The 26,123-nt window shown below is 47.1% G+C and overlaps 1 protein-coding gene and 7 non-coding genes across 12 annotated transcripts; 1 reads left to right on the top strand and 7 right to left on the bottom strand.

Annotated features, from left to right (window-relative positions):
* Positions 1–1,008: 1,008 nt before the first annotated feature.
* On the bottom strand, positions 1,009–1,080 carry TRNAW-CCA (transfer RNA tryptophan (anticodon CCA)). Its single transcript has one exon. It is a non-coding gene; the product is annotated as a tRNA-Trp (tRNA).
* A 629-nt stretch (positions 1,081–1,709) lies between these two features.
* TRNAG-UCC (transfer RNA glycine (anticodon UCC)) lies at positions 1,710–1,781 on the top strand. The gene has a single exon. It is a non-coding gene; the product is annotated as a tRNA-Gly (tRNA).
* A 592-nt stretch (positions 1,782–2,373) lies between these two features.
* Positions 2,374–2,445, bottom strand: TRNAD-GUC (transfer RNA aspartic acid (anticodon GUC)). Its single transcript has one exon. It is a non-coding gene; the product is annotated as a tRNA-Asp (tRNA).
* A 618-nt stretch (positions 2,446–3,063) lies between these two features.
* On the bottom strand, positions 3,064–3,135 carry TRNAP-CGG (transfer RNA proline (anticodon CGG)). Its single transcript has one exon. It is a non-coding gene; the product is annotated as a tRNA-Pro (tRNA).
* A 2,967-nt stretch (positions 3,136–6,102) lies between these two features.
* Positions 6,103–6,176, bottom strand: TRNAT-AGU (transfer RNA threonine (anticodon AGU)). The gene has a single exon. It is a non-coding gene; the product is annotated as a tRNA-Thr (tRNA).
* Positions 6,177–6,471: 295 nt separating this feature from the next.
* Positions 6,472–6,553, bottom strand: TRNAS-AGA (transfer RNA serine (anticodon AGA)). The gene has a single exon. It is a non-coding gene; the product is annotated as a tRNA-Ser (tRNA).
* Positions 6,554–6,982: 429 nt separating this feature from the next.
* TRNAI-AAU (transfer RNA isoleucine (anticodon AAU)) lies at positions 6,983–7,056 on the bottom strand. The gene has a single exon. It is a non-coding gene; the product is annotated as a tRNA-Ile (tRNA).
* A 559-nt stretch (positions 7,057–7,615) lies between these two features.
* Positions 7,616–24,736, bottom strand: CTC1 (CST telomere replication complex component 1). Of its 5 annotated transcripts, none has more exons than XM_074342234.1 (23): positions 24,613–24,736; positions 22,131–22,294; positions 19,453–19,690; positions 19,084–19,292; positions 18,595–18,739; positions 15,337–15,621; positions 15,109–15,237; positions 14,300–14,532; positions 13,997–14,174; positions 13,695–13,895; positions 12,976–13,102; positions 12,249–12,363; positions 11,765–12,092; positions 11,598–11,687; positions 11,166–11,362; positions 10,289–10,350; positions 10,022–10,196; positions 9,640–9,717; positions 9,063–9,207; positions 8,907–8,989; positions 8,502–8,667; positions 8,261–8,387; positions 7,616–8,110 (listed from the first exon to the last, which is right to left on the bottom strand). In XM_074342234.1, exons 1-23 carry the CDS (start codon positions 24,643–24,645, stop codon positions 7,977–7,979), a joined length of 3,642 nt encoding a protein of 1,213 aa, XP_074198335.1. In that variant the 5' UTR covers positions 24,646–24,736; the 3' UTR covers positions 7,616–7,976. The 5 variants fall into 5 exon arrangements, with proteins under 5 accessions (XP_074198335.1, XP_074198337.1, XP_074198336.1 ...); XM_074342236.1 differs by having other exon boundaries at positions 8,907–8,971; XM_074342235.1 differs by having other exon boundaries at positions 11,166–11,359.
* Between the last annotated feature and the right edge of the window lie 1,387 nt (positions 24,737–26,123).

Raw genomic sequence — 26,123 nt, 5'->3', positions numbered from 1 at the left:
CCAAAAACAAACAAAAAAAGAACTATCCAAGAGGCTGCCTCCCCGGCTTAAGTCCTCAGAACATATGCTGAATAAAACATAATTCTCAACTTCTAGGTTGTGCATTTTTTGTTCAGTCAAGAGAGATGATTAAAACCATAAAAACTTTTTTGGACTGAAATTCTGAATATAAAAATACAATAATGGAAACATAATTGGTTTTTTAAAAGAGAGAGAAAACAAAATAATAAAAAAAAGATCAAGTTGGAAAAGCAACAGCCTTTTGGACAGCAGTACAGTTAACTGTACAGCTAAGCAGAGCCTTGAACCCCAGAACTGGACTTTTTAGAATCTATGTCATAGACCATACTCAGTGGAGGCAAAAATAAATAAATAAATACACACATGCAATCTTACTTATGGTGACATTTTAAATAATAAGAAAAAATGTACAGATAACCAGACAACCAATATGTCTAACTGTAGAAGAACTGTAACAGCGTTATTCTCAAATTCAGATGGTCATTAAAATTATAATTATAAAGACTGTAGAATCATATTTCCTATTACAATTATAAGTGAAAATAATGGAGTACAAGATTATGGACACCACTGGCAAGTAGAAGTTAAATAGCCAAAAATTAAAACAGTGGAGAAGGATTATAATTTACCAGTATTACTTTAAAATTACTCATTATTGCTGCAATTTTTCCAATAAAGAACATTTATTGCTCCAAAATACATTTTCTGAACAAGAGCTGGTGATTGTTTACGAACAATTTCTGTGTCAGGATACCTAAAATATCTGTGAGATTAAAGATATTACAATTTTAATTGATTGGTTTGACGGAAACAGTTAAGGTGAAAATAAAAGTTTCAAAATTTTTATTTTGGGAGAAAAGTAAGATACTTTAGGGAAAAAAATCACAGAAACACTCAGGTTTGTATTTTTTTTAATAATACGAAGTTCTTTTTTCTGTTTCCCCAAAAAATCGCTCTGCACAACTGTCCAAAAGGAGTAACTGCACTTGACCCCGACGTGATTTGAACACGCAACCTTCTGATCTGGAGTCAGACGCGCTACCGTTGCGCCACGAGGCCTTCCCGAAGCCGCGGTTTGACGGATCCCGTGAACAGATACATCATCAGCAATAAGGGGTGGAGTTTTGTTCTCAGGCCCCGCCCCTAGGGTTTTTGTCACAGAGATTCTTTGAGTCGCCAGGGGCAAGACCCGCGCTCACTGAGGAATTAACCATCCTCCTCTGGACAAACTGTGTTTAGGCTCACTTGGTTTGGAGCCCAATTCTTGGACCTCGGGACACTTTGAGCCCACTCAACAGAAATGATTTCACATTTGGGGGATTTATTTGTGGAGTTAATAAAGCTATCACAGTGTCGATGCACATCTGCAGCCGTAGATAAATCTTTAGATTTAATTTCGGTCTTCCAGTGACTCAGAAAACCCCTTTATTTAGCTTCTCTGACCTTGGTTTCTTTATCTGTAGACAGTGTATAATCACAGCCTCTCGCAGGGTGACTGGAGCGCACTGGCGGTGCCGGGAGCCAAGCGCCGTTCACATGTGCGTGCCTCGAAAACCGAAGTCTTTATTTTGGCGTCGCTTGTATCTGTCCTTCGCCTGGGCTCTGGTGCAGTTCCAGAGTCACGTCACTCAAGCCACGGTCTTGTTGTCCTACTTCTTAGATAACTACGGAAAGCAGTTTTTCACGAGGCGTTGGTGGTATAGTGGTGAGCATAGCTGCCTTCCAAGCAGTTGACCCGGGTTCGATTCCCGGCCAACGCAAGCTTTAACCTTTTTCTCAGGCGTTTACCTACCCTAGCCGCATTATCCTTTAAACACGAGTAAGGGACCGCTTTTCTGGGACCCTCACTCACGCTCCTCTCAGCGCTCGGGTATCGCCATGCCAATACACACACAGACGAATATACACACACGGACTGGATTTGCTCAATCTCAAGCTGGCATTGGAAACGCGCATTTATGTCAGGGAAAGAGCACCGTGCAGGAGGTTGTCTGGAGGAGGGATTACGCGGGTGACAGTTTTATGTTTGCCCACCTGTGTTTTTTAAATGATCATCAATGAAATCATCTAATAAGCATACAGAAAGTTGAGAATAACGGCTAAACATCCTTTTGAGTAGAGAGAAAAATGGCTAATTTAGCCACATTTAAAATTCAAGTTATCTGAAATAAAACATAAATTTGAAATTTAGAATGTGAGTTTGAGAGTCAGGATACACTATTCCTCTCCTTCCACCTTTTTCTTCCACTCTTCTTTTTATCTGCATCCTAGGGCTCAGGACAGGTACTTCCTAAGTAGGTAGGTTTTAATGGATGTAAAATGTGGGGAGAAAAGAAACAAAACACTGCATCTCTCCCCGTCGGGGAATCGAACCCCGGTCTCCCGCGTGACAGGCGGGGATACTTACCACTATACTAACGAGGAACGAGCTGATGAAATGTTTCTCCAAATCCCTGATCTGATATCTTTACCAAGCTCAGCTTGCTAATGGCGAGGTTGCTGGGTATTCGGTCCTTCTGTCCACTACGAAATGCTGACCGAAACCCATGCACCTTCTAGATCACAACCGAGCGCGAGTCCCCAGAAAGGCAAAAACCAGCAGGAGTGACCGAAAGACAGGCGACCTCCAAGGCTGCAAAGACCTGAGTTCTGACAGTCCCTGGGCTCTCCCAGAGACACCCCTGAATAGGTCCCAACCCATTTCACTATCTGTTATCCAGTGCTGTCGACTGACGGCTATCAATCAAACCAAAACCAGGCTCTGGCTGTCGAAGAGCGGTACCAAACTGGAAGGAGGGGAGAAGAAAGCCGGTGTCTCGCCCAACTCCGGAGATGCCTGCGCTCTTCTTGGCACGACGAGAAGGAAAACACGCTGTGAGCCTCTTCCTGCCACCAGGTGTCCACTCCGAACAAAAGAGCTCCTAGCAAGCGCTCTTGAAAGGGCGCAGTTCACTCTGATCAACTTCCAGCGCAGCCTCCTCAGTGCCTTTCCGCGTAACCAGCGGCTTGGGGCCTCTCTGATTTCCGCAAAACAGAAAGGCCGGGCTCGTCCGGGATTTGAACCCGGGACCTCTCGCACCCGAAGCGAGAATCATACCCCTAGACCAACGAGCCGACGTGTTGAAGCGACCATGGACGCCTTTAGAGGTCGTTACAGGCTTTGTGAAGTCCTAGGGCCATGATTCATGATGGCCTGGTCTTGGCGTGCACTCAGGGACCACCTGCCCCGACGCGAACTACTCCAGAGCAAGAATCTATATCCGCTCGCGAGTCGCGAGCTTCGACTCCTCCCAGGAAGTAACGTCTGGGAAGTGGAAAGGAGTGGTTTCGGCCTCTCCCCACAAGCAGCCCTCCAGGACTGCCTGAAGCACCCGTGTTCCCTCTCCCTAAGGTCACTGTCTTGGGGCCATTCCGTAATCTGGGGTCTGGACTCTTCCTGGCTCAGCCAGCGGCCCTCAAACCCGGTCCCTGGCGCAGAGCTTTGAAGACACGCGATGCAGTTGCCTGGTTGGGGACAATTAACGAGTCCTGAAATCTGTGAACACCAGCCCCTCTTCCTGTCCTTGCACCTGTTCATCCTTTTGGAGAGACCGGCACTTCGATAGTCCACGGTCTCCCCAGACCGCGTGGTAGTGCCCCGGCGAGGGAATAATTCCTGGGGCCAAGAAGACCCATGGAGGACGTGTCATTGAAATGAGTGGCTGGCGAGGTGGGGCGGGGGGTCGGCTTTCCAAACTGCGTGAGCTTCTAAGCTTTTAATACATTCGCCATGCTCCCACCTGGAAGCTGCCAAGAGTGCTGGCAGGACCTAGTGGGGTCAGCTGCCAGCCACCGTGTTCTGTCTTCCCTCAGCTCGGTTCCTGCTCTGGAATCTTCCCTGTGGGGTTCTGTTCTGCCCCTGCACTCCACCTCCTGGTAGCATTTCTGGGCTGAACCATCTTGTTCCACAGCCCAGTCCTGTGATTTGTGGGGCCAGTCCCTTCTTAATTCCCTACCCGCAGATACTTTGGTGAAGGGGGCTTCAATGAAGGGTCCGGCGCTTTGCTTTTTCTTTCCCAGGTGTCCCTAGTCAGACAGCAGGGGAGGGCAGCAGAGAACACCCTATCCTTTCCTGTCAGAGCCTCTAGACTTTCAGGTAGGTGAAAAGTGCTCAGGTCGGTTTTCTGACATCTCCGTCCCTCTACCCTTTTCCATTTCCTGTCTCCAGCCAGCTTTCCCTTAAGTTTCTAGCTACCTCTCTCTTATCTGGTCTCATGCACTTCATCTGCACAGAGGTGGAAGCCTAAATCCCTTATAAAACATGATGAAAGCTGTGGTCCCTTTTTCTAGGAAAATCCATGCAATATCTATGGACCCCACTTTTAGAATCCAAGAACTAAGGTGTAAACAACTAATGTTGTTTCAACTTTGGTGCTAGTATTTTACATTTTAACAGGAGTCAAAGCTTTAGAGGGAAAATTGAGTTCTAAGGTATAACTTTGGGCAGTCACAGTTGTTTGAAAGGGATTGTGTGGGAAAGGGTGAAAAGATATTCTTGGTGAATTTGAGAAGGTAGTAACTCCTCCCCCTCAGCATTTCCCTAAAATGGAACCCTGGCAACATCCTGAATTTCTTCTCCCTCTTCTTTGGACTTCATAACCTGTCACATACTGAGTCCTATTGTGTTTTTTATACTAAACGTGTCTGTAATTCATCCATTCCTTTCCATCTCTCCTACAGCCGCCCTGGTGCAAGCCTTTGACATTTCTATAACCAACATCTTTTTCTGAAGTTCCCACTCACCCCCACCCCATACTCTCTATATAGCATTTATGTATCTAGCATATTACATAATTTAATTTTAAAACATTTTTGTTGTGTTTATTGTTCGCTCCCGTGTTCCCAGGGCCTAGAACAACAGTTGTTATAGAGTACGTAGTTGTTTAACAGAACATACAGCAAATTTCCACATGATCTTTAAAGTTTAGCTCACCTCCTCCAGAAAGCCTCCCCTGATCATTCTCCACTCTCAGGCCCAATGAGATACCACTTCTCCATGTTCTCACAGCACCCTGTCCCTGCCCTTGGTGCACTGTGTTGTGACTGTGTCTGCCTTTCTATGAGTCCTTTGAGAAAAGGGTTTGTGCCTTATTCATTTGGTTATGTACAGCGTGCAGGCCAGTGCTTGGCACAAATCTGGTCTAGGTGGTGCTGCGTCACTTACTGACCTGTCACTTTGATTTAGCAGTTCCTTTAAGCAAACACTTGTGCTCAGACATCTTGCAGTGGTTCCTGGGCCAAAGGATGGTGTCTAGACCTTTCTGCCTATCTTCCAAGGAAGTTTAGGCCCCGCCAACGGCCCATGGATCCTGCTTCTTGCCTGCTTCTCTGCAGCATTTACTTCTACTCTCACCAGCCTGGATTCAGAAATGTACCCTGCCCTGCCACACCAGGCTTTCAGTAGACCCCACCCACATTGTGCTCACTTCTACTCTCATCCTGTCCACAGGGTCCCAGCTCTTCTGCACCCTCTTGCAGGAAACCAGATGTCGCCATGCCAGGCATATCTCCTGCTAATTCTTAACCCTGACTGCCAGCTTGTGAAGACAAATGAAGATAACTATATGTGAAGGGCCTGGCACGGAAACTGCACATAGAATACACACCCCGTCCCCTCAATTTTTTAAAAATAGGAATAATTATTTAATATATATATACATATATAATTCTGAGGCCCCAAACCAAAAGAACTATAATGAAAAACCAAACAAAACAAATTGACTCAGGTTCTAAGGGACGTCCTGGAGTGGGGGAAGATGCCAAGTCGTTGGGACTGCCAGGGCTAGCCCACCAGCACCAGTAGAGTGTGGCATCAGCTGAGTAAAGCAAGGTGCAGGCCTGCTCAGGGTTCCCACCCAGGTCGCGGCACAAGCTTTGGAGCAGTCTCATGGAACTGGGAGCTCATCTCAGCAGGAAACCTCGGTGCTCTGAGCACAGAACTGGAACCCTTGCATCCTCCAGTATAAAAGGTATTGATGAGTTCTTTAGTATATAGAGATTCAACAACAAAACGAAAAGACATTCTCTCCCGAGGTTGAACTAAGGCACCGCTGGGATTCGAACCCAGGATCTCCTGTTTACTAGACAGGCGCTTTAACCAACTAAGCCACGGCGCCAAAGCCGTGACACGTCTTTCTGGAGGGGTGGTACACGACTACACCTCCAGGAACCTGGTCACAACTTCAATTTTTCTGAAAGTAATTTTGACAAATCTCTGAGTTTGGCGTCAAACATCCACCTGTGAGCTCTCCCCAGTATTGAAATAAGTAAATCAAACACCTTAATCCTACCCAGATGAGCACGCTTGGGACTCTGATTCCGAGCCGGGGGGGGGCCAACCGGATCAATCAGCCTCACTCTCTGATCTTGGAGGGAAGGGATGTGAATGCAAGATGGAGAAGAAAAAGCTTTCGTAGTCGGCAGGATTCGAACCTGCGCGGGGAGACCCCAATGGATTTCTAGTCCATCGCCTTAACCACTCGGCCACGACTACACAACCGCGGTAAGACATTTTGTCCCGAGCCTTTCATAGTTCTCCATGCCCCGAAAACACTTCCCTCTTAAGATTCCGTATTTTGGGGCTTTGGGCTAGGCAAGGACAGCAAAGGACAGACTTGTAACCCACGTCCCGCTTGTGGCGCCGCCCTACACACGCTCCACTTTACTGGGATCCTCTTCCCCCCATTCTCCCACCCACCTCCAACAACGCGCTCCCACGGAAGGGTTGACGCGGCAGCCGCCGGGGAACTCTCCCGCAGCCCAAGCCCCTGGAATGCCCTTCCAAACCTTGGTGTGAAGGAGTGAAGTTTTAAAAAGTGAATCCGTCAACGTTTGCGATTGGAAAGTTAACTGGCTGTGGCAGAAAACTTCCATGTACAGCGGGTATGGAGGTGGGGTAAGGGAAAAACAGAACAAAACTTCTTGGCCCGTACGGGGATCGAACCCGCGACCTTGGCGTTATTAGCACCACGCTCTAACCAACTGAGCTAACCGGCCAGCTGTCAAATGCTAATCCTTCGAGTCTTCACATGTGTATGTATCACTATACTAAAGCCAAGACTTCCCAAGAAGTAATGGCAAACCACCACCAAATGCACAAGCATCCCCAAGTCATTGACCCTGCAACCTCTAATTCTGTAGCTTCTGGCTAGGAACTCCTGCCAGTCTCATACTGTTGATTAAGGATCTGCCTTAGGTTTGACCCAGGGGAAACCTACAGCACTGACTGCTTGACTGGGGTTTCACAGCAAAGGTTCCTCACAAATCCCTCCTGGTGCTTGGTGCTCCCCTCTCCCCATAACCACCTTGTACTTTCCAACAACTCCAGGCCTGACTTCTTCCTGGGCCCAACCTTGCTGACTGAGACCATCATGGTGATGTTGTCCACTTTGCACCCCACTCCCCAATTTGCTCCCTTTAGGGCCTGAATTTGCTGGACCAGCTCTTCTCCAAACCAGTTTTGGTACTTGTGGCAAACAAGGGTGGAAATGATGGTAAACGACGGGCCAGCTGCCAGGAGGTCATGAGGCCTGGGACCCAGATGAACACAAGTAAGGAACATCAACAGAGCTTTATTACAGACCAAGGGGTCTGTCTGGAGAACCAGCACAAGGGGCAAGCCCCTGACACAAAGACAGAACCTAGGTGCTCAGGGCCGCCTATGAGTACAGGTGCCTTGACACCAACTAGAGGAAATAGCAACAGTGCCATGATTTGCCTGTTTCCACAGTTTCCTCAAGAAAGGTGGGCATCAGAATACTGGGGAAATAACAGGGTGGCAGTCTGTGAATCCAGGGACCTCGGGTCCTGGTTCAATCACAGAGAAGGTAAGGGCCTCAACAAGGGGGATGAGCTGGATCCCAGGCCTCAAGGTTTCCAGCAGGGTAGGAAGAACTTTCAGGCCACTGCAGCTCAGGTTAGCAGTAGGGATCTAAGGCCCTCAGGGCACTGGGGTGCTCCTGGATAGAGAGGCACGACAGTTGGATCCTGGGATTCACACGAGTTAGGAAAGGGAACTCCCCACACTGGAATCGCTGTAACCGAGGAGGTTCTGAGATGGGAAGAAAGGAAACACATGTTCTATGCATGTAGTTTTTAGTCCCCAACCACCATTCCCCTCCCCAGCTCCAGAAATCCCCTATCAATCCCTCATCCCTCTTCCTCCTGGGACTCCTCTACACCCCCACCCTTCCACCCTTACCTAACGAGATTATCTTGGAGGGTTTCCTCTTAAGCTCAAAAGAAAGCACAATAGGGCGGAGGACAGAGAAACTGATACAGAGTGTCTGGAGGAAACGGGTCAAGGGCTCATCCATCTTGGCTGAGGACTAGAAAGGGAAACTCAAGATTAATCAGAACTCAAACTTCTAAACCCCCTCTACCAACCCCCCCCAAGGAATTTGGGTAACTGAGCCCCCTCACCCCTCCCAGCCACATCTCACCTCAAGTTGGGCTCCAGGTCCTATAAATTGCAAGGCCACTCTCCCTGGCCCTCGGACAAACTCTAGGAGGGAGGTCCACTCACTAGGACGCAGCCCTAGTGCTGCTGCCACTTGATGATTCCTACAGGTCACCACAGCTTCAGCAGTCCCATCCTCCACCAGGAGCCTGGGGGCGGGGGTAGGAATTAGAAACCCCCACAGCAAACCCAGGTGTCCAGTCACCCAGACCCAACATGACTCCCCCCCACCTTTTCCAGTGGTTAGCTCACTTCACCCTCATTCATTCAAAAATGTTTATTAAGCAACTGCCACAAGCCAGGAATTATGCTAACATAGAGATGGCAGACACACAAAGTCAGGTGATAGGGAAGTAAATGGCGCGATGGGCTTGTGCTCTGCTCTCACCTGATGCTGGCCTGGCTTATAGACGTCTGAGTGGGGCAAGAGGGGCTCTGACAAGTACACCTTCCCTGAAATAGAGAAAGCAACTGGGAAAATCCTCTTGATCACATCACAATCCTCTGGCACCCTGCACCCAGCTCAGCCTGACCCCTCTCATACCTGGGGGCAGAGGCTGGTACAATGAGCGCACACCCAGGAGAGCTGAAGGCTGAAGACAGAAACCACATGGCAAGAAGCAGTGGCCCGGAACGGGGCCCGGCGACCTTGCAGAAGTTCAGCCAGGTAGATGTGGGGCAGGGGAGCACTAAAGAAAGAGGTCAAGAAACAGCCAACAGGGTTCTGGAAGCAGGGCGTGTCTGGAAGGCCTCAGCAGGTGTAGGGATGGGGACAGTAGTGGCTTGTGTGCTCTCCTGGAAGCCCCGTGGTCCCACATTTTGATTCCTGATCTCAATCATCATTAATTATTTCTCAGGCTTGAATGACTAAGATGTTAGCCAAGAAAGATATCTGTACTTTGCACTGAAAACCCTTGAAGACCCCAGAACATAAATCTTTCTGGGTAAAATGATAGGTACTGGACATTTTTTATTTAAAGCAGAGGAAACCCTTCTGACTCAACACGTTTTGCTAGGATTGGAGAAGACTGCAGTTATGGCAAAAATTGCAGAGCCACGAATATGTGTGGGATGCAGAGGTGAGGCCATGACATTTGGGGATTAGGGCCTGGGTCACTGACCTGATTGTGGTATCTGGGGGAAAACTCAGGACCTGCACATAAGTAGACGACCGGAAGCAACAGTAAACATTGTGGGATCTGCAAGCAGAAGAGGAAGAGTGATGAGGAGAAAGAAGTTCACCTGAGGGAGGAGCTGGGACCATCTCACAGGCCAGGCTACTCCCCCTAAGGGACACACCCTGACCGTGGCTCTACCAGAGCAGAGAGAAGAGTAAGGGAAGGGTTGGTCTGGAACATCTCGTGAGGATAGAGGGCATAAACACCAGAGAAACACATCAAATGTAAAACCAAAGAGGTGTCACTGCAGCACATGTAGGGGCGAGCCTTCAAGAGAACCACATCAGTACAGAGAGGAGGCGAGGCCAGCCACACAGATCTTTACCTGGAAACCCTTTTCTCTAGCTGGCTAAAGTAGACTCGGGCTCCTGGAAGAAGTCCTAGTGGGGGAGGCAAGTGTGGGTCCTCAATATATATGTCCAAGTGCAGAGGGAATTCACAGTCAGCAGTCTCCAGAGCTACGGTGAGCTTCACACACCGCTTGATGGCCCCAGTGCTCCCTACAGAAGGGAAGGGGAGGGGTCAGTGGTATCTTTCAGGACCACAAGGTCCCACCACTCTCCTTCACACCTTCCCCCAAAGGTGTCATTACCAGGCATCATCCGGAGATGTGACAAAATCTCAGCTGAGAAAGACACTAAGGAATCTGTGGAGCTAGAAGGTCAGAGAAATACAGTGAAAATGAAGTCAGATCCAAGGGCAGTAAGGAGTTAAAGTATCTGCTGGAAAATTGTCTGTAAGGTCCTGGAAAGCCTTGCATTGTGTCAAAACACACACTAAAAGTAACAGGTCTTATGGGAAAAACAGGATTGTAGCGGATCACTCAAAATCTACATGACTTTGTATCCCAAGAAGTACCTCAGGAAAGGTAAATCTCCACTTACATTTATACCTAGAATCCCAGTCAGTCCATCATTCACAGCGTTATATGCTGGGGCCCATGCCCTCCCCTTCAAATCATAGGTCCTTGAAAACTTCCACTTCTAAAAGAAACCAGTTTCTTAAAAATTACACATATAACCTAGTACGGTGTTTGTTTGCTTACACGGGGGGAAGTATCTCTGCAGTGTCTTCATCTGCACTGCAGCCTCCCTGGAAAAGTTTATATGAGGAAAATATAGTTGTTCCTGAAGCCATAAGTCAGCCATTTCTTGCAATAAAGGAAGGCCCTTCTCTATAGATTTTCAGCTTTTGTCCTTATGGGTTTTTTTAGGTTTCAATTCCTTTTATTGCTAAGGCTTTTCCTGAATTGTGAGAAAGCCTGATTACAATCATTTCAAAACAGTAACATGCTGGGAAAAATCAGGTATGAAACACAATTTCCATCTGACACTGACATCATTCCTCTAGGAGCTAAATCACATTTAAGGAACACCCACTGTAGCAGAGCATGGACTCTTCATCCAACCCAACCACGCCAGAGGGAGAGAGAGCAGTGAAACTAGCTGGAGACGCTGGTGGACATTTACTTGCCACTGAGCAGGTCAGTCAACGAGGTTTCAGGCAGTGCCCTGTTAATACCCAGCACCTCTGGGATGTCCTGGGGGCTCTCCAGTTCCAGGCGCCACTCATCCTGGACAGTGAGGCAGGACGCACAGCCAGCCAGCTCCAGAGGACGCTGCGATATGCAGGATGAGCCACCCTCCTCCAACAACATTGGTGTCTGCTGGGAAATGGGAAGACGATTGTCTCTGAGTCTGTCCTGGTCCAGAGAGAGGTTCATAATATACTATGACCCAGTTTTGTTTTCTCTCTAGAGCCTGAAGGAAGTGATGTACACACAGATAGACCTTCTATTTGACCTAGATCCACCCTTCTTCTAGGAGGCCTAGAACTTCCTCCCCAGACCCCAAGCCACAAAAAGCTTTCTGGGGAGGGGCATAGTGAAACAGGACACTCACGAGAGGGCCAGGAGCCACGAGTCGGTATACTTGCCCTGGATGCAAGAACTCAAACCAGCGGACTGAGGAGCCAAGGAAGATAAGGAGAACCTGATGGGGAGAGCAAGGTCCTTAGACAGGAGCCAGGGCACAGGAGCTCAGGTTCTTGGTCCCAGGTCCCAGTTTACCTTCTGATCCACGTTTTCATCTTCCATGGGCTCTGGTGGGCCCCACCCAGTTCCCTCCTTCCTCTGAGTGCCCCTAAGCCAGTTCCCTGAAACATGGAAACTGAGGGTAGGCTTGGGCACCTCCGAACTGGCTCTTGGGGGGACACAAAAGTTCCTCTTCATCAGTGCCTCCTTGTGGGATAGCAAGAACAGCCGGCTATGTCCTCCGTGGGGACCCTCTGGGAGGGAGGGCTCTGTCTGAGGAGGTGTTGAGGAGCTGGCTGAGTGAAAGAAAGGTCTGGGCACAGACAGGATCAGGGCATCGGCCAGAAAGAACTGGACATAGACTCTGTTGGGAGAGACAAGGAATAGGTTTCTTAGTGACGCACGCATTGGGTGCCATGGGCACCAGTGTTCCACCACCTGCACCGGGCCCTTGCCCTTGCCCTTGCCCTTGCCCTCGCCCTCAGAGACTAAAAGCACAGCCACCTCCCTGAGGACCAACCTGGCCTGCTGTTTCTGGATGAAGCCTGTCATGCTCAGCTCCTTCCAGGAAGGGAAGTTGCTTCTGACAGTCCTTTCTATGACCAACTGGAACCTCTCTGCCCGCACCAGGCAGCCTGGAGGAAGAAAGTTTTCTATTTTGGCAAGAGGAGAGGATTGTGGGAAGGGCAGTGAAGCAGACCACCCTGCAGGTCTTACTGTCCAACACAGGCCAGAGCTGCTCCCCTAACACAATGTGAAGGCCCAGGCCTGACTCCCACCTTGAAGGAGCAATACTCCAAGGGAGAAACCATTCTATCTGCATGTCTAGTCCTGCCTCTGGCTTCCTGTGCTGAGAGGCCTTGATTCTACTTTCTCATAAATCCCTAAAATGCCTGTTCCTAGATCTGAGAAACTTTCCTCTCCAGGGTTTCCCTGCCTCCAAACCTCAATGAGCCCAAATACGACCATGACTCTTCCAAACTAAGAATGTAAGAAATGGAAGTTGTCACCCTGGTGCATTTTAGGAGCTACAGAGGGAGAACTTAATGTTGGGAATTGTAGTTCTGGCTAGGGAACCCCTTGCTCCTTTTCACTGCCTACCAATACTGGCCTCCTAAACCTCTCCCCAAACTTGCTGACTCACTCCAGCATCTCTAGGAAATCCCAGCAGGCGCTATCTCCCAAGCCCCTCCATCCTGGGAACCTCTACCCCACCACCACCTTCCCTCAACCTCTGAACTCCAAACCTATGAGCCTGGGGTCAGTGAGGGGTTGCGAGGGGTCGGCCAGGAGGAGGCATAAGAGGGAACCACTTTGGTCCTGAAGTTTCAGACAACCTTTACGAGAAGAAGGTGCCAGAACACCAAGTAGAACCTGCAAGGAGATGAAGGCAGAGGCGTCAAGTTTTATTAAACAAATATACTGATCATCTACATGCCAGGCACTGTGTTAACTGTTAGTTACAAATTGAACCAAAAAAACATGGTCTCTGACCTCAAAGAATTTATATTCAAGTGAGAAAGACAGATGTGAAAAAAAACACACGTGCATCCACACATTTACTAGCTGGAGAGAAAGTATACAAATGGAGGTTAGAGGCAGGAAACCATGTAAGCCCTCATAGGACACAATAAGGAGTTCTGGTTTTATATGCACTGGGAGAAATAAGAGAAGGATGGAATGATTAATTGATTGATTGATTTAATTTATTTTTGATGGCTGCTTGGAGTTTATTTTCTACTTGGTGCAAGAGAAGGATTGAAATTAAGAATTTTGTAATCCAACTGAACATTTCACTTGATCCCTTTCTAGTTGCTGCAGGGATAATGGATTGGAAGGGGCCAAGAATAGATGGAGTGGTCTAGTTAGAAGGTTAGTGCTGTCAAAATGACAAGAAAGGACTATGGTAGTGACAGTGAAAATGGAACAAAAAAAGCCCCCTGAGCCCTGTTGGAACCCCACTTACCGGGGCTGGGTGGAAGGCAGAGGGCAGCAGACAGAGCCAGGACCAGGCCAGGCGCTGATTGAGTTCGCAGCTGGGCAGATGAGAAGCCTCTGGGAGGGGCAGAAGGGTCTTAGGGTCAAAGGAGTCCCAGGCCCTGCACTCCCCTTCCTTTTTCAGGGCGGCCAGAGTAGGGAAAGAGCAGGGGGTCTGCAGCCGAGCATACTGTCAGAGAGAGAAGAGAGATCAGGTTACACTTCCCCTGTGCCCTGGGTGTCCCCCCAGGGCATTACCTCTGCTGCCCTCTTTCTGCCACATCCTCCTACCTTCTGGAGTGGACAGTGATGTGGCTCTTCAAGGATCTCGTTTTGTGGATTCCGACTAGGGCAGCAGGGTGGAATGAGAACCTCCAAGGTAGGGGCAAGGATCTGTAGTCCCAGGCTGGGGCTCCCGGGAGAGGAATGCTGCAGGAACTGGTGGTGTCTCAGCATGTGGGGACACAGCCTTGGCCAGGGAAAACAGCTGAGTCACTTCCCCAAAGACCCTGTCTCTTCCAGAATCCGGCTTCCCTTACTGAGGAAGTGTCCCACTCCCACCACCCCCACAGCACAGACCCTCGTCCTCCTCACTTGCTGGCCAGCTCCTCCAGGGCCCTGGTGGCCCACAGGTAGAGGGGAAGTCCTAACTGATGTTCCCACACCAGCTGCTCATACAGGGAGGCCCCCTGGGCTCGGTGGGAAGACTGAGTCTCAGGCATCTGACGAGAGAAGCCCCGAAGCAGAACGGCGCCACGGAGGCAGGAGGCCAGCACAGGCCTTCCTGTCCCTCCGCCCACTGACTGCAGGAGGTGAACATCCTGGAGCTGGGGAGGCAGAAAAAGTGAAAAAGCAAAGGTGAAGCCCCCAGCTCAATGACCCCAGGCAGAGTTAAATGCAGTTTTCCACTGCCTGGGTTCCAGGAGAAATATAATTTCTCCTTTACAGGTTATTTCCCTCCAGCCTCTATGTTTCACCTTCCATCACAACCCACTACCCTGCAGTAAAGGCTTCATCTCCCAGGAGCTCCACTCAGTCTTTGTGGAGGCCAGGGGACTCCTGGCCAGTGTGGCCTTGGCTGTTCATCAGGCTGCCTGAAACGGTCCTGGCTCTAAACCTGTGCTTCAGTTCCTGCAGCTCCTCCTCCGGTTAAGGTCCTCTGGAAAGGAGATGCTCTGGACCCAACTGCTCCTCCCAGAGCACCAGTCTCTACTCCTTTCTGATCTGAACTCTCATCCAAATCATTCCTAACAAAAGCACCACCCTACTCCAACACACATTTATTATTTTTATAATTCTGCTGTAGAGGTATCAACCTGCTGCAAAAAAAGGCCAGACCACAAAGGTTAAGTGAAGCTACTAAAAGGGTCTCTTTTTGTCACCAGATGTGACCCCTCACATACCTCCAGACGGACACCTGGTCGCACTACTCGCCTGAGGCCATGGAGATGCTGGTAGGCAAGGCAGAGCCCCAGCTGCCCGTCCAGCTCATAGAGGCCCGCAGGACGATTCAGCACGTCAGTGATTGTTCCCTGCAAAGAAATCAAAGGGCCAGTTGATCCCTATTCCTCCTCTTTGAAGAACCCACATTTCTTGCTCCTTCAGCTCAAGGATCTCTCCCTTATGCTCACCGTGTATGATAAGAGTCTGGAGTCCCGAACAAGACCTTCTGGACCCTTCTTGTCTTGGGGGTTGCATGGTATGGGTGGTGGTGAGGGGTCAGCCTCTAAGAGGGGCCCATCCAGCTCCAGTTCCAGCTCTTGAACACATTCTGGTTTCAACGGCAACAGCTGGGAGGAGGGACCGGTCATCCAAATCCAGTAACGGTGACCACGGAGCTTGGACACTCGCAGCTCTGTCAGCACATAGGCCCTACCAGGCCAAAGGGCTCGATGCCACACCAGCTGGGCAGGGACCTGGCTTGTGCGGAGGCGGGAAACATGACACGTGAGATGCCCCCATGATGCTGCCCCTCTGCCAGAGCCCCTGCCCATCATGATGTGACCTCAGGGACCTGCTCCTCAAGAGCCTTTCCTTGACTCTTCATCTTCCTTGTTTGCCAATTAAGTCTTAAGCCATAGAATTTTCAGGATCTCTCCCCTCTCATAGGAGATGGCAAATGTTTCCTAATCCCTCCCCCAAGATACAAAGCATCCCTAAAACTTCCTCCAAAATATATAAATACTACATTCAGAAAATTTTGCCCTTTTTGCATTTCCCCATCCTACTCCATAACATACAAACAACTTTCACTTATTTAATCAATAAGTACACCATTAGGTACGTATCCAGTTAAGGGAAATATAATAGACAGTTCTCTCTACTCCAACTTATTTCAAACCACTGGGAAACACAGACACAAACCCAAGTAATAACATGGAGACACATATAAACAAGTGGCAAAAACAATACACATTTGGGAAGGTTTTAGAGAAAGAAAGAGATGGTTGGGATGGGTTAGAATGATCAGGAACGCCGAGTGAAAGAAGTGGAACTTGCCAGGGTCCTGAAAGCCATCTCTGGTTTGCTGAAGTGGAGAGGAGACAGAAGGGTGATTTAAGCAGGAGGCAACCACACAGAACTATTCAGAACTCAGAATAAGCAAGGGAGTGAAAACCTTGGCCAGGATGGAGGGGGAATGTTCTTGGGAGTTGCAGGAGACCAGATGGAAAAGCCAAGATGTCGGGGGGAAAAACCCAGAAATAACATGCCGAAGACTTTTAATGTGTCAGAAAATAAGAAACATCCAAGTGGGAAAATAAAAATAAATAACTAACAGCAGAGGATATCATATGGACTGGAGAAGGGTGGTTGTTGAAGAAATTTAAGCAGAAGGGAAAAAGCTACATGGATGGCACTGTTAGTAAATGTAACAATCTCCTACCGCATGCTCCTCTAACGGGTAACAGAGCGCTGCTGCCCTTCTTAGGGGCTTCAAAACACACCGAGATTCAGGATGCTTGAACTTCATAGTCCCTGGGCTCAGCTTCACAGATTCCCATTTCTATTCTAAAACCAGTTAATAATGGTCTGACCGAACACATGAATGAATGAACACTGGTGCTTCTGTTCCCCCCTGCTCCCCCTACGCTCACTAGACTTTCTCTAACCTCTCACTAGGACCTCCCAATATTGCAGTTGCTTCTCCTTTATTCAGACATTGAGGTCCTTCCCTTCCTCCATCCAAATGCTAGTCTCTAAACACCTATCCCCTAAATCCTGCCATTTTTTACCCACCCTTCACCTCGAGTCTACTGCATCACAGCCCTGTTTTCTCAACTCTTCTCCTAATGCAAAAACCCTACTGAGGAAGGATTCTTGCCTTAGAAGACACTCTGTGACGCCCCAGGGCCAAACATTGATGCTAAACTTCAACTGGGCCTCTGGCACTGCTTAGTGACCTCTCATCCTCAACGCCTAGCACAGCAGTTACCCTGAACCTTTACTCCTCTTTTCAGAGTCCAGTCTTTCAAGAGATGACCACACTCCTCTATCACAGAAGAGATTCACTGGGGTCATCTAAGGTGACAGTACGTCTCCAATGTGTCTCTTCCACAGCCTATAAACATAGCAAGATCTCTCCTCCCCTGACCAAGCTTATTCCAAAGCCCACCTCTGCACCCTCACAGTGCCTTGAGCACATACTTTTATCTACCACAGCACTATGATCCTGAACAGTAATTACTGACTCACTCAACTGGTTGAGAGCTTCTGCAGGACAAGAGCCATTATCTTATTCAGTTTTGTGCCTCTGAACTGACCAAAGTGCCTGGCATATAGCACATACTCAGTAAAGGCTGAATCCTGGGACAGGTGAATCTCTAGTCCCAGATACCTTTCCTTCTCTTCCAGTCATTCAAATCCTATCCATCCTTCAAGAACCAGATCAAGTCTGAACTCCCTCATAAGGCTTCTGTCCACATAATAAATTCTAGCTAACCTGCTATAGCAGTTACAACTGTACCATCTTGGAACTTACACACTGCTTTGTATTATTCTACTTATTTTATGAATCAAAACGATATAGAAATTACGATAAGATTATAAACTACCCAAAAGGCTTTCACTACTTTAGCTGCCCTGTAGGAATTCAAGTGCATTTCAGAGACTTCTCCCTTGACATAGAACATGAATGAGTCAACCCTACCATGCACATAATTTTTAAATGCTCCAGATGACTTAAAACATTCTAATGTAAACAATATACATAAGCTCCAATTTAACCCAGGAAGAAAAAACAAGATGGGACATTTGGGTGATTTCTAAGCATTTTTAGTTTCTTTACATTCTAATCACTGTTATTCCAGCTCATGACACACATAGACACAGGTAAGAATTGTTATAGTGCTAATAAATTTCATAGTTTCCTTTTTTGCTATGCACATCTGAGAGCCTTTTCATCTTTTGTTTTAAATGCTTCTAAAACACTATGCAGATAATTTTGTATAAGTCACCGAACAATAATCAGTGTAAAAACGAATGACTTTAAAATCCTACCAGTTGATGTAAAAAGACTCAACGAGTACCAGGTTTGTTTTTTTTTTAAGTACATGTATTCTATGTTTTAATGGTGTTAAGATAAACACTTTCCTTGGTCATTCTTCTAATGCAGGGGAAAAACAAATGACGCTGGCAGTTTTTCAAAATGGGACACACAATACGAAAGTTGTCTACTCGAATGAACTGCACAGTAGGGACGTCTACTTCCTTCCTCCTGCACACAGGGAGGCTGCCACCTGGCCTCTTCCCTCAACAGCACTGTGCCAGAAACAGGTCTCCCCAATTGCCCTCCTTTCCTACACGGGTCCTCCTATGGTGTTATCTTTCCTATTAAGAGTGCGTACACCCCTTCCACATCTCCACACCCCTGAGTTGACCCTAATCCTCACCTGCACAATGACAGACACATGGCTGCCAGCTGGGGACGAGCCACCGAGAGACAGGACGAAGTAGGCTCTCTTTTGACTTTTCACCAGAGCGCTCAATCGAACCAGCGTCCCAGCAAGGTTTGGCTGCACATCTCTGCACTTGCTTCTAAAAAAGGTAGAGGGAAGAGAGAAATAAGTCATTTTTATTTCTCTTCTTTTTCTCTACAAATGCCTTCTCTTCCACTATAATCTAGCAGCGACACTGATGTAAAATTTCCCAACCCAAAGCTGTTATTCTAAAAACCTCCTTCAAACTCTACTTGCCCTCAGATAAGGCACATTTCTCTCAAAGAATCCTGCTCTTAACTTTCTGAGAGGCCCCCTCGTTCCCCTCGTTTGGAAATATTCCATCTCTATTACTCTCAATACCTTTCTTTCCCTCCTTCCACTGACCCACCACCATCCTCCCAGTATCACGGTGCTCTGTCCTCCCCTAGATGGAAGAATTACCTGTGCCTGAGCAGGCGAGAAGCAGTCTCTGGGTAGAGAACAGGAATGGGAGTGAGAGGGCCAGGACTGATGGTCAAGGGAAACACTGGCACCGGAGCACCCCAGAGCTCCAAGTGCCCTTCTCCGGAGGACTTTATTGTAGGAGGGAGGTAACTCCAACTGGGGAACAGGAAGAGGTGGCCCAACCAAGAAAGGTCCAGATCTATGAGCTAGAAAAGACCAAGGGCAAGGGTTAATCAGGACCCTCAGATCCAATCCGCCCCATTCCATCTTTGCTCCCTCAGGGACTTAACTGCCTTGCTCCCCAGACACCATTCTTATTAGGATCCGAGGCATCTTACTCAGGGAATAGGCCCTCTTCCTACTCACCTCACAGCCCAGGGTACCAGTGTTATCTCTTATGTAGAGGCTTCCATTCCTGCACTCATGTTCCAAGTCCCCTGATCGGTCTGTCAGTGTCCCTGCAAGTAACAGCTGCTCCTGGGGTAGGAGGACTCCACGTGGTCCAGCTTCCTGGGCCCAATCCTGGTATGCAGTGCTGCTCCAGGACAAGTGACTGCAGCACGGGAGATGCTGTTGGGTCCTGAGGTCCTTTACTGAGACAAAGCTGCAGAGTGAAGGGAACAGAGGTTCTGTAAAGCCAGGTTCTGTAAGGCCTAGAAGTTTATCCTCAACCCCAACAAATCCCCCAAGATCCCAAGGAAAGGTCAATGGGGACATGGACTAAGAGAGAAATCTGATTGATTAACAAGGAAAAAGTTGGGAATGAGGGTCCAAGAAAATAGGGACAAGGTCTGGGTCCAAAGTCAGGGTAGTACCTAGGGAAGGCAGGAAGAAGGTCTGTGCTGAATGGTATCTTGAACAAAAGACAGTGCCACAGAGAGGACCCAGAGAAATGAAGTAGGAGTGTCAGAGGGGCCTGAGGAGATGAGCTTGTGGGGAGAAGCTTTCAGAGATAACAAAGTGCTCCTCTGACAGCATCTCAGCTTTTAGCTCCACAGAGAATTCCCATGGGGGCACTAAGGCATCTGCTAATGCCTCCACCTCACTGGCCCCAGCCAGGCTTCCTCCCTAGGCTAGAACATTACATTACTAGAGACGGGCTGGGAATCCGAGACTGAGGTGGGAGTTGGCTCAAGAGTTCCCAAATCTCAAGAGATGCTTGAGATCAGCCACTCTTAAGCAAAGTGCTATAACACTGCTGAGTCACTAACAATTGTGGGGTATATCACAGACACTGTGATGTGACAGTTAACTAATCAAAGCTGTGATATATTTGCATTTTTGTAATGCCATTATTCCACTTACTTACATTCCCATGATTTTTTCAGTGGAAAAGAAGCAAGATAAGGTTATGAACCATCACAATTTATCCCCCTTGTTGTACTCATGAACATAATCCACGTATGAGTATTAAAATCAGGAATGCCATTCTGATGGCCCACTCCCCTTCTGCATCTGCTTCATTCTTTCACGATGGTTTCAGAGCAGATAGAAAGCAAAGACTGAAACTAACCTGCATTGAGTGCCTGCCATGCACATACTATATTGGGTCCATTCATGCTCAATACTGCATGGAATCATCACTAAAAAAGAAACATGTAAACACCACCAATGAGGAAATTCAGAGAGGTTCAGGTACATGGTGGTGTAGCTGGCAAAGCCAGGTGTGTCTCACACAAAAGTCCATGTTCTTTCTGTCTTTCCCTACTTCCCCAAAAGCCCAGGAAAAAGCAACTGGAGAAAACTGTTCATTTACCCCAGGCACCAACAAAACAGAAAACAGTAAGGACAGGGGTCACTTTTCTCAGACTCTTCAGGGTCTGGGTTCAGAACCTGAAAGTGATAACCTCAAATCTTTTGCATTGGTCATTGCCCTCCAGCTGTCAAGGCCCACCATGGTGCCTGGCACACAGCAGGCATTCAATGAAGGGAAATGGAAGAATGAATGAATAAAATATTTATATCTGTCAAATAATTTCTACTTTATCCTCACCACCATCTTTATGGACACTTCACTTCTAAAACATTGTGTTATCAATTTTATATTTATCTTGAAGAATAACAAGAAACAAAAAGGTTCCAAGTTTCCTAAAAGTTACTAACTTTTCACTTTTCAATTATTCTTTTCAATTTTCCATTATTATTGGGAAATAACAAATTAAACAAAGCTGAACAGATTTCTACCTTTTTTATTCTTTAAAGGATAAAGTGATATGTATACTCATATAATAGAATACCATAGAGTAGTTCAAATAAATGAGCTAGAATTATCAATGTGAATAAATCTCAGAAGCACGAAAAGCAAACTGCAGACACTATATGAGGTATGGTACCATTTATACAAAGTCTAAGGATCTGCAAAACTACTATATATTGCTTAGGGATAGATGTGTGTATAGAAAAAAACATAAAGCTATTCACAAGAATGATACACCACATATTCCATATAGTGGTTACTTCTACGAGAAGGTAAACAGGTTTCTTTCTGCAGGACTCTTCACAGACTTTATTTAACATGTTAACAAGCCCCATGACTCTGCTAGAGAAGGTTATCATATCCAAAGTCTCTCAAACTTACTTGGTCATGAAAACCTTTACTTGTAGTACTTTATTAACATTGCCTAGAACAGTTTAGGAAATGGTAGTGTCGTGTGAAAAATAAACAAAAACACTTTCAGAAGACCTCAAACTCAGATGCACTTGGAGAAGTCACTGTCTGTATCTTAGTTTCCTAATTCACAAAATGAAATAATATCAGCCTCTCCCCTCCACTTTGAGTTATTTTTCCAGATTTTCTTTCTGTCTTCTCACCTTCTCCCTCCTTGTCTCTAAACTTGACTTGAGCCAATTAAGGAGATCTATAGGAAAAAGAAAGCAGCTCGATGGAGAACAGGAAAGACGGGCAGAAGTGGGTTTTGTTTAGACCACCTCTTTCTCCTCTTAGCAAGTTTCCCCTCACTCATCTCACTTCCCCCCTTTTAAACTATAGGCCCTTTCTTTTCAATCCCAAATTTAACTTTCCCCTGAGCCCCACCTCTCCTTACCTGTAGCTGAGAGGTAGTGTAAAACCCTGGTTCCTTCCCTGAGACAAGCAGACAGTCTTCACACAGTCGATTACCAACTCAGTCAACTGGACATCACGCTCCTTGGCAGGCGCACACAGGGTCTCTTGGATGAAAGCCTGGGCAGCCTCAAGCCAGGCTTGTTCCTGAGGAAAGTGAAGCCAGTTCAAACACCTTCCTGATCATCCTGCCCACCACGGAGATTTGGGGAAGAATAAAGGAATATTTTTTAAAGAGGTAACTTAAATAAAGTTTAGAGCTTGAAGAAACCTCAGAAGTCTTAGTCCAGCCAGCCAATCAACTTAGACAACTGGCCATCCAGCTTTGGCCTTGTCTCTTTCTTTAACAAATCTGTACCAACCCTTAAAGCACTCAGAATAAATATATCTTGTGAACCCTTCTCTGACCATCTCAGGCAGAATGCTGCTCCCTTACTGGCGCTCCCACAGTACCTTGCACACACCTCTATTAAGAGCAGTGTTGAAGAATTAAAATTTTGTTACTGGGAAAGAAACAGGGAAATGTAAACAGCAACCATCAATGTTTTCCCATTCAGTAAACATAAAGTAGTTTTAGAAAGTGGTTCAATCTGGAATAGCTAAGAGACAATTTAAAACTCATTATGAAGGACATAATGCTTATACTGTGTGAAATAAATTTAAATGGCAAACTCCAACCAAATTGGGGGAAAAAAAAAAAAAGAGCAATGATCACCAGATACAATGGTATACCATCTTATATGGGGTCTGAGTCCAAAACCAGCAATTTGAAAAACAAGACTGGCCAAAATCACTCTTTAAAAAGAATCCTTTACATTGCTCATAAAGAACAGTACATAATACAATATAGTAATATGTATTTGGAAGTGTAAAGTAAATGTGCCTAATAATAGACATTACATAAAAATGACATAGGCAGAGTATAATTTTTAATCATCCTCCCTCTTTTTTTAGTGAAGGGTATACATCTGAGTTCCTGTAAGCTAAATATATATAAGATACAGTCCCACTGGAATTGTTTCCTGTTCTGTCTCTGTAGCTAGGACGTGGGCTTCCTAAGGAGGACATGAACCATCTTTGTATATGTGCAGATTCTAAGCACATAGTTGCTTCTCTATATAGATAATTCTAGGGAAGAGGACCAGTTTGGCCTACTCCCTGTGCTATGTAGCTTTATTTTAAAATTCCAACAGTTCAACAATACTTAGGGGTAGGACCTTTATCCTTCTTGATACCCAGTAATAATTTTAAACCATTACAGCTCTATCCCTGTTCCTCCAATGCAATCCCAGGGTAAAGGGAGCTGGGGTGGAAGTTGGTGCCAGAGTGTGTATTGAACTTGGGTCTTGTGTACAGATAGGAAGAGGTTTAAAAAGTCATTCACATTTCAGGGTAGAACTACTTGGTTGAGGGTGCTATTTGCTAAGTTGGTGAACACTGCAAGAGGGTTTCTGTGAAAAGCTCAGTGTTTGGCATGTGTGGTGCCTGTAGGTTGGCCAGGTGGAGACTCTGCAAAGCAGATGGATACAACTAGAGCTCAGGAGAGAGATCTCAGCTTAAGTAGAGATTTAGGAAAAATCAGCATTTATTGCTGGCTATTAAAGCCATCCAGTGGACAAGGCTGAGGAGAAAGTGTATAGTGTCCTCAAACTTCAGCCTGTATCAGTATTAACCTGGGGAGCTTACTTAGTTTAGATTCTATCTCCTTAATGTTTCTACTCTGTCCTGTCCTCATTGCTGAACGTCAACATTGCTGCCATGGTCGGGGTCACAATCATCTCTCACTACGTTTCAACCACAGCTTTCAAACTCATACCCTCTGTCTCCTCTCTGTAATGTTACTTCTGGAAATGACAACAAATCTCATTGAATTACTCTTCCGCTTAAAACTCTTCACTAATTCCCAATAATCCTCAGGTTGAAGCCACTGCGTAGCAACATTTGCCAGACTGTCAGCTCTGACCCCTCCACCATCGACCAACTGAACTTTTTGAGTTTTTCAAAGACACTTGCTCTATCTCTTGCCTTTGAACATGTTTTTGCCTCCACCTTGAAGCTTCTTTTAGCGCTTTCTCCCCCCTCCCCCCACCCCTTGCTAACTCCTGCACGCACTTCGGGTCTCAGAAGCTTTTCCCGATTATATGTTACACCTGCGTCACCGATCTCCCCCAGGAACCCACAGCCCCACAGTTCGCCATTAGTTTGCTCCTGGCTTCCCAATGGGCTTGAAGCCTACAAAGCGGATGAAGACGTGTTTAAGGCTTACAGCCGGCGCCACAGGCATGATGGAAAAAATATATTAGCAGAACCAGTGAGAAGGGTGGGACAGACAGCCTCACAGCTCCCCTCTCGCCCGGGCGCGGCCTGCAAAGTCAGGGAGGCAAAGAGGCAAGGTGGACGTTACAGGAGAAGAAAATCTGAGACAGACAAGAAAAAAAGGAGGAGGGACGGAGAACAGCACTCACTGTGGCAAGAGCCTCAGCACGGGAGGCAGCCATGACGCACGGAGACTCCGCCCCTGGAAAGCGCGCCGAGAGCTCGGGGGAGCGCGGGTCGCTGACGTCACCGGCGGGCCGCCCTGGCTCCACCTCCAACTCCCCCCACCCCATTCAGTATGTTTAGACCTCCTTCCTCCACTCCCACCTCTGTCCCCGCGACTGGCACTCCAAACCCCTTATCTAGTACATCCTGTCTGGCATCTCTGAGACCGGGGGGGGGGGGGGGGGGGGCGGGGGGCGGGGGGCGGGGGCCTCAGGAGCTCAAACACAGCCGGCCTGGCTGGTAACTCCTAACCATCTTTCCATCTTCCTGATCCTGCCAAGCAGAGAGAAGCTTTTCCTCCTGAATGCAGCCAAAGCACATCCTTCATACTTGGGTTATGGCCTTAACTCAACGCTGTAATTATCTGTGTCCCCTACTTGACTGTGAATACCTAGACGCTTTGTCCTATCCTATTTTTCTTTGTACTTTGATGCCTAGAACAGTGCTTGTCGTTAAATAAGAACCTGATATATATTTATGGATCTACTAATGAAAGCCTTTGCTCTTCCTAATTTAGTCAAGCAGCCAATCAATCCATGGCTTAATAGGCAGTGAGTGCACAGAATTCATGCAACTATGTGTCAGGCACTGTTCTAGGCTAGGCTAGAATTGAAAGAGATGAAGGACACATATGATGGGAATCAAAGAGAAAGAATGGACAGGTGAAACAACAAATACAGAGGCCCGGTGGTGGGAACAAATGCAAGAAGTTGATGAGGCTTGAGGGAAGGAGTGGAAATTAAAGAGATAAAGTGAAAGAGGAGCATTTAAGGCCATTGTACATTTAGTACATTTATAGCAGCCTCAAATCATTTTTGGAGCAAGATAGAATAAATATGGATTATAATATAATAAGGATAAACATTTTAGATAATAAGAATGCTCGAGTCATAATAGGAAAATCAAGACTAATTCTACAAGTTATGATATCCCTAATTCAACTTCACTTGATGCAAGGTCTCTGTTCCTTACAGGAGCTAGTTAAGTACTGTGGTGCCAATTTATTTATAAGGCAAATCTTTGTTTGCAATCATTTCCCATTATTACATCAGAGATGTGTTCCTTCCCTTTTCACCAAAGCAACAGCAAACAAGAGATCCCCCAGAGAAGCTGAAACCTCTCTCATTCCACTCCAGTCACACTGGCTCCCTTATTAGAACACCAGTCTGAGCCTAGTCAAACTCCCAAACCTAATGATTCCTTTTACATTCAATATTTCTCAACTCTAGAAGACCCCCCCCTCCATTTACCAAGTCCATGAAGATGTGCCCTGTGTCCTGGGATTTACTTTTGATAGTTTGTAGGAGGGAGAGTTGAGTTTAGGCTCCAGTGATCAGAGAAAGTTGAACTGGACCCACCACCACCTGGTGTGACTAAATGTCAGATTCACAGCTTAATCTGGTGGCAGCGTGTAGGGCCAAATGAGAGGGCCACA

This window comes from Camelus bactrianus, chromosome 16 (genome assembly GCF_048773025.1).
Source record: "Camelus bactrianus isolate YW-2024 breed Bactrian camel chromosome 16, ASM4877302v1, whole genome shotgun sequence".
NCBI lineage: Eukaryota > Metazoa > Chordata > Mammalia > Artiodactyla > Camelidae > Camelus > Camelus bactrianus.
This window is presented reverse-complemented; position numbering and strand designations above follow the sequence as displayed.